Source organism: Guillardia theta (assembly GCF_000315625.1).
Source record: "Guillardia theta CCMP2712 unplaced genomic scaffold GUITHscaffold_49, whole genome shotgun sequence".
Taxonomy (NCBI): Eukaryota; class Cryptophyceae; order Pyrenomonadales; family Geminigeraceae; genus Guillardia; species Guillardia theta.
In genome coordinates, this window is record NW_005434625.1 from 1,237 (window position 1) to 8,426 (window position 7,190).

General features: G+C 54.3%; 2 protein-coding genes across 2 annotated transcripts; one reads left to right on the plus strand and one right to left on the minus strand.

Annotated features, from left to right (window-relative positions):
* Positions 1-317: 317 nt before the first annotated feature.
* GUITHDRAFT_62435 (hypothetical protein) lies at positions 318-1,508 on the minus strand (the record flags this gene model as incomplete). The annotated part of the gene is made up of 1 exon (XM_005829825.1): positions 318-1,508. A coding segment is annotated over one exon (1,191 nt), but the record flags the coding sequence as incomplete, so codon positions are not given.
* A 3,183-nt stretch (positions 1,509-4,691) lies between these two features.
* On the plus strand, positions 4,692-6,961 carry GUITHDRAFT_140788 (hypothetical protein; the record flags this gene model as incomplete). The annotated part of the gene is made up of 8 exons (XM_005829826.1): positions 4,692-4,748; positions 4,794-5,381; positions 5,434-5,757; positions 5,815-5,916; positions 6,176-6,250; positions 6,445-6,594; positions 6,648-6,702; positions 6,753-6,961. The coding sequence occupies 8 exons, from the start codon at positions 4,692-4,694 to the stop codon at positions 6,959-6,961; spliced, it is 1,560 nt and encodes a 519-aa protein (XP_005829883.1).
* Positions 6,962-7,190: the final 229 nt, after the last annotated feature.

The following is a 7,190-nucleotide window of genomic DNA, read 5'->3' on the forward strand; positions in this document are numbered from 1 at the left end:
CGGACGTGCTGATAGCCAGCATGTCGGTTCTTGCGCTTGATCCTCCTCACCAGCGTGTCGCAGAGCCTGTCGATGCCCTCGACCCCGTCCAGGTCGATCTCCGTCAGGTATGTCATGTCGATTACCGCGCCATGGATCTCCGTCTTGCAGAGCTCCGAGATCCTGGTTCCCCTCCTCACCATCGAGTCCGAGTTGGCGTAGTTGATGGGCCCTGCAAACTTGATGACCAGGAAGGTGAGGTCGATGTCGTCAGACAGGCTCTCGCTCAGCTCCAGGACCACGCCTCCCGGAGCCTCGTGCTCGTCCATGGCGAGGTTAAGGAAGGCAAGCAGGGTCCCTGCCAGCAGCCCCTCCACAGGATCTGAGATGAAGCCAACCACAGCAGTGAAGATGCAGATAAAGAGATGCTTCTTGTCGTGCAGCCAGAGCTCGTGCAAGAAGTGGAATGGAACCATCCTAACCGCGCTCACTACCAGCAGGGCGGCCACGGAGGCCAGGGGGAGGTAAGAGAAGGCAGGCATGGTAGCCACGGTGATGATCATCACGATGATAGCATTCATGAATTGCGAGATCTTGTGGGTGGACCCGTTGAGCTGGTTCACGCTTGCTCGCACGAAGACTCCAGTGGGGGGGAGGCCGGCGAACGCCCCGCACACGAGCTGGGCGAGGGACAGCGCTCCCAGCTCCTTGGCCTCGTCAAAGTTTCCCAGCTCGTTCTGCTCAGCTCGGATGTCGGCGATCTTGGCGCTGATCAGAGTCTCCAGCACAGACACGAGGCACACGGAGCCGCATGCAGAGACGAAACCGATGAAGTTCTGTCCGATGGTCGGCAGAGCACCAAGCTGCGGGAGAGAGATGATGTCGTTGGGGAGCTTTCCGAACTCAGTCTTGAGCATCGGGAGGTCCCACCATCCTCCCTGCTCTACTGCGAACCCCAGCAAGATGGTCGATAACGGTATGATAACCATCCATGGGATCTTGGGGTAGAACTTGGTGAGCGTGTAGAGCGCGATCACCTGGGGGAAGAACACCACCATCGAGCCCCACTCTGCTCTGTCCAGGTGAGTGATCGACTCCCAAAGGCTGTCCACGAAGTGCTCGTGCTTCTCCAGCCCGGTCAGTCCAAGCGCATAGTTGACCTGCTTGAGGCCTATCACAAGCGCCACGGCCACGGTGAACCCCTCAAACACGCTCTTCGGCATGAACAGCATGTACTTCTGCATCCCCAACCTCAGCATCACTGCGCAGAGCAGGCCGCTCCCGATCGCAATCCATGGCAGCACCTCGCTCCCGTACTGAGCTGCGTACTTGGACAGCTGCCCCGACAGCGCGCCTGCCGGACCGACGATGTTGTAGGGGGAGGAGGAGAAGATTCCGCAGATGATTCCTCCCCATACCGCAGTTCGCAGCCCTGCCGTAGGCGAGGATCCGCTTGCAATGCCTAGACCCACAGACAGAGAGACGGACAGGACGGCCACCAGGATCGCAGGCTTCAGGTTCTTGAGGATTGCCGTGGTGAGTTGCTCTGGTCCTTCGGTGGTGGACAGGACAATATCCGAGAGCTTCTTGGGCCATTTGAACTGCTGCTTAGGAGGATGCGAGTGATGTGTCCTGCAAGGCTGTCAGTGAAGGTTCGCAAGAGCAGCAAAGGCTTACAAGTTCGCTTGCTTGCGTTTTTCCTGCAATACGCAGCAGTGTAAGAATGCTTCAACAGGTCTCCAAAAAATAATACCATGTCCTCCACAAGCTGATCGCTTGAACGCAAGAGGTCGCTGTCCATGGACTGCAGGCTCGATTCAACCAGATGGAGAGCATGTGCTTGCGTCATGGTGGTCTTCGATCAGCTGATCAACGGGGGCTTGGTAGTTGGGTTCAGTCAGAAGAAGGTAGCTTTTCAGTCTGTCAAATGATAATTGTAAGCTAGAGGCTTTGAGAAAGCAACATATCATGCGCTGAAAATTCGAAATGAACACTGCAACGAAGGGAGGAACGATCTACGACACACTGAATAAAGTTCCCTCCCACATTTGTACAACCATCTAAACTTTTCTGGCCAACATGCGCAGAACGCAATGAGACAGAGGAACTGAAGTTGAGCAGAACATGCAGAGGACGACATGTTTGTGTGCATGCGCGCATGCGTGCATTGCCGCGACCGATGCGTGTGGTGCGCATGGCAGTCGCCGGAAGGTTTCAGGAGGCTGATTTATATAGCAGGCATTCAAGGGGGTGGGGGAGTGAGAAGTGGGGGTAGGGGTAAAAAATCCACCCTTTCTATGTGGGTGGGGTACCTGGAAACTAGTGAAGAACCGGGTGGTAAAAGAAAGGAAGTTATAGAAAATCAAGGGTCATAGAAGATGTTTGTAGGGGTAGACGTTGCAAACTGGGGTGATAGAAGAAAGAGGTCGGAGGGTGGGTGGGGGTGAGTGGATTCAATTGGGTATCTTACGGCACATGGGGTCGGGAAACAGGATAGGAGGTGGGGTGAAGGTTGGGGAATAAGGAGGGTGGGGGTAGGGCTCTTTTGATCCTGCTTGCGAAGGGAAGGGTGGGGTTGTTGCATTCGGTACACTACCCCCTCGATAAACTACCCACCCCTTCTACATCGCCCATGCAATATCTTGTTTACCAGTCAAACCGGAGGTAGGGTTCCAAACGTGAATCTTTCGTACCCTGAAGTTAAGTGGTACTGATAATATAAAGGGGGGGTAGGGGTATGAAGGTTGGGGAATTCGCCAGGGGTCCTGTGGTCCATGCATGGTACATGTCACGACCTACCCCCCAGAAAATACCCACCCATAGTGATATCACAAAAGACATGCCAAAAATACCGGTACTTTAAGTACCCACCCCTATTCTTCCTCAGGCTAGTCCCCACAAGGACTATGAGGGACGGTCACGATACTTTTTTTTTTTGCGGGACCTTCCAAGGCTCATCGGAAGGAGGGGGTGGTTGATGTGGGGTACATTGATCTTGTGGTCATATGGGGGGTACTTGAAAGTATTTTCCTGGGGTGGCACAAATTACCAGGGGTACAGAACGCCGAAGGAGGTCCCAAATGAGAACTAAAAATGATTATAAGAGTTGGTTTCTATTTCTGAACAGGATACTTTTCAGTATTTTTGATCTGATTTGAAGGTCATGACAGTAGTAAAATAGCCGTGATACTGTCAGATCACGGCCTTTCCAAGAGGCGCACCAGAGGCTAGGGGGCGCCTAGTTTGACTAAGGGGCCTCAATGAGCCTTAATATTGATTATAATCCCTGCTAGCTCGTTGCGAGAAATTGACTATAAACCCTATAAGTCTCCTGCTTCAAGGCAAAGGCAAACTTATTGACTATGGCACCTGATAGTAGCATACTGGTCGCCGTAAGCGACTATGCAAATTTTGACTACCAACCTTCTTATGAATCATCGAGATTTCTTGACTACAAGGCCTACTATGAGGCTCATGACAAATCCCTGGCTCTTGACAATAACACTTATAAGCCTCGAGCTTCGGAGGGTCCATAGTCAATCCTTTACCGGGCCCCGGCGGCTTGACTCAGTGACTCACTGAAGCGGCCCTTCGACTAGAATTGTCCGATCCCTCTAGAATTGAATTGAATCGGAAGCGCCGCCGCCGCTGCCGCGCTAGGCCGCGGGCTACCCGCGGCAGTGCCCGGCCGGCCACCGGGCTGATCATCGAATGGTAGTTGGTGACACTGTTCAAGCCCGGTGAATAAACTGCCACTGCCGGAGGAAGCCAGTCGGCGGACGCCGGAACAGTACCGGGTGGCACCATGAAGTTCGGACTCCGGCGCCGAACTTGGCCGGCAAGTGGCCCGGGCCGAACTCAGACGCCGAACTTCGGAAGCCTCAGTTCCGAGTCGCCGATTTTCATTCAACCGTGAGCCCCGGCCCGTAACGAGTCACACGCTCCTCACGGTGTCATAGTAGTCGCACTCTCAGAGTTGCAGTGCCACAATTCAAACTCAACTTGCCTTTTCCACACAATCGCAAGATTCAGCTTAAAATGAGCTTTTACGTAGCCTAGATTGTGCATGCACAATTGAAATCTGCAGAGCTGCTTGAGTAAAACTTAGTACCACACAAAATTGAATTCTGAGGCTGACGCTCCGAGTTTCAAACTTTGGGAACTTTTCAAACTTTGCCCCCCGAAGTTTTTCAAACTTTCAAAAAAAGAAGAGGCGGGTACTCTACCCATCAAAGTAAGGGAGATACAGGGGGTAGTGGGTGGTACAAGGACTGAGAATCGGGCTGGCGGGAATGGCGGAATGGCGGCCCATGATAGGGCAAACGTAAGTACCATGCAGCAGAAACAGCAAGAGGTGCTGTGGAACTTGTTTTTCATTGTATCTTGGTCCTGTTGATCATGGAGGAAGTGTGGGAAAAGGTTGGTGCCGATGATGTTGATGTTGATGTTGATATCTCTCGACGAGATGTCGAAATACTGTTGAAGATAAGGTCAGGCCAACAACGATGGCCATCCAGCATGCGGCCAGCCGTGGCCAACAGAGTGATTAAAGGAAGGATTGAGATGCTCGTGTATTATGCTCGTGTATTGTAGATGCTAGCTTTCCTTGCGACCATGATGTATACCACTGCTGTCTCAACACCTTTTTGACTCCATCCTCCAGGGGGAGAGAGGAGCAGCTTATCGTGATATCATCAAGAGACAGTGAAACAATGACGGCATCAGCACCTGATCAGCAGGGAAGCTTTAACACGAGCGGGAAGGACAAGGTGGGTGCAGACCTTGCGGTCCAGGACTGCTTACTGTTGGGGCAGGAGCAAGCGTGGATTCATGGCGACCGCGCAGGAGGAGAAGGCCATAGCACGGAGCATGATCTTTCTGTCACCCAGGACTCGCTAGAGATCTCGCTAGAGGAGGATGCTAAAGGGCAAGATCGAAGAGGTGGGAGGCACCATCCTGGTGCGTCCAACCCGCGACGTCGGCATGCTGCTGTCCTGAAGGGCAAGAGGAGGCCACCAAAGAATGTCACGAGCAAGCCGGAGTGGAACAACAATACGTATGTTCACAGCTCACAGCGGCCGAACAGGCATGCCTCCCTTCTGCGAGACGAGACGAACACGATGGCAGAATGGAAGAGTAGGAAGCAAGCTCCCGAGCAAGAGAAGCAGGGGATGGTGAGGCCAGGCAGTGGGAAACCCAACACGTCGAGGATGTCGGAAACTAACAAGAAGATTCTGAACGAGATCATCAGTCTGTACAACAAGAAGCCTCCCAAGTCAGGCAGCAAGGATGCGGTCAACAGGCAGAAGTCGGTGGAGCGGGAGGAGAGCACGAAATCTCCGAGGGGGGTTGTGTTCACGAGGAAAAGATCGACACTGCAGGGAAAGAAGGAAGAGAGTCAGGTTAGGGCAGGACTTGCCTGCTTGAGGCCCCGCTGAGCTCCTTGTCTTGCAGGTCGTCCTCTCCCCATCTGAGTTCCGATGCCCCAACCATGGCCACTCTGTGTTGAGCCATCGCAACGCCGACGAGTTCGACGATGATACCGCAGCGAACAGGAAGGCGCTGACGCCTTACGGCAAGACTCTCCCCGTCTCTCCAGCAAGACGCCAGTGGTCGGATGAGTTGGGATGCTACGTGTGCCAGTCCCAGGCCCCAACGAGGAGGAGCAGACAAGGGCTGGAAGGAGGGAGCGTGGGGAGAAGTTCGTTCAACCCAGACGGGAGTGAGCAGCAGCAGCAGCAGCAGCCGACGGGGTTTGACTACCAGGAGTTTGTGAAGGTAAGGAGGAGGGGGTATATCTTCCCGAGCTGACGGACTTGGTCGCGTTGCGAGCAGCGGGTGACAAAGGAGTCGGAGGAGAAGCTCGAGTGGATGGCGCAGACGTTTGCCAAGGAGACGACGGAGACTAAGGATGTAGCCAACGCTGCCCTGCTGCAGGTCAATGCCGGGCATCCCTGCCCTTCCTCCTTCTGGCCCTCCCTTCATGCCTCCCTCCCTCCCTCCCTCCCTCCCTCCCTCCCTCCCTCCTTCCCTTCTTCCCTTCTTTCTTCGTTTCATTCTCTCCCCTTTCTCCCTTCCCTCCTTCCCTCCTTCCCTCCCGCCTCCTTCCCCATCGCCCTGTGATCGACTTGGCGAGCTCTTGTCCAGTTGCTCGCTGGCGCTGCTCTGATCCTGATCGGCGGCTGCCATGATACAGGTGGAGGCGATGATCCAAGTGTGGGAGAAGGAAATGTTGAGGATCAGAGACAGAGAGAAAGATCTGCATGACAAGGTCCTTCGATCCTTCTCCTCTCCTCTTCTCCTCCTCTCCTCTCCTCCTCCTCTCCTCTCCTCCTCCTCTGCTCTGCTCTGCTCTGCTCTGCTCTGCTCTGTTCTGCTCTCCGCTTCCTGAATATTCCATCTCCCGCTGTTCTCCTTTCCTCCTCTCCCTTCCTCCTCCTCCCCTGAAGTCTCCTCCCCCACCAGATCGAGGAGTACAAGAACCTGGCTGATCACAGACCGAGCCATGGAAAGAGACTGTCGAGCCACCAGAAGACTGAGATCGTTCACAAGATCGACAGCCTGTCTGCCATGATCCTTGACAGCATCCTCGACGAGACTGTCTTTATCCTCCAGGTGTGCATGCCTGACCTGACTCGTCGACTTTGTTGCCTCTGACGAAAGTCCAGGCGCAGGAGGAGGAGGAGAACTTAGGGAGGGCGATGGAATACGCAAAGTTGCAAGGTGTGCAGTGGTCGTGTCTTGTCTTGTTTGTTGGTGACACGTCGAGCAAGAACAAGACCTTGTGAGGCTCATGGAAAGCATGAGAATGTCTGAACAAGACATCGTCTCACGAACTTCCATGATGAGCTTCGACAAGTCGAGAGAGGACAGGAGCTACGAGCAGTCTGTGAAATTCGTGGAGGAGGAGGAGGAGGATGCGACGGCCAGCTCTTCCTTCGTCGACAAGAGCTTTGTTTTGAGGATGCATTCGAACCGGTGAGAAAGACTTGCAGTGTCAGAAGGAAAGAGAGGGAGCAGGGAGAGAAGATGCCAAAGAAAAATGGGTCTGGGCTTGGGAGGAGGAGGGCGGGCAGGAGGAGGAGGAGGAGGAGGAGGAGGAGGAGGAGGAGGAGGAGGAGGAGGAGGAGGAGGAGGAGGAGGAGGATCAGGAGGAGGAGTTCAAGGTGATGAATGCCCCCTCCCCCTCCCCCGGGAGACCTACCTCAAGT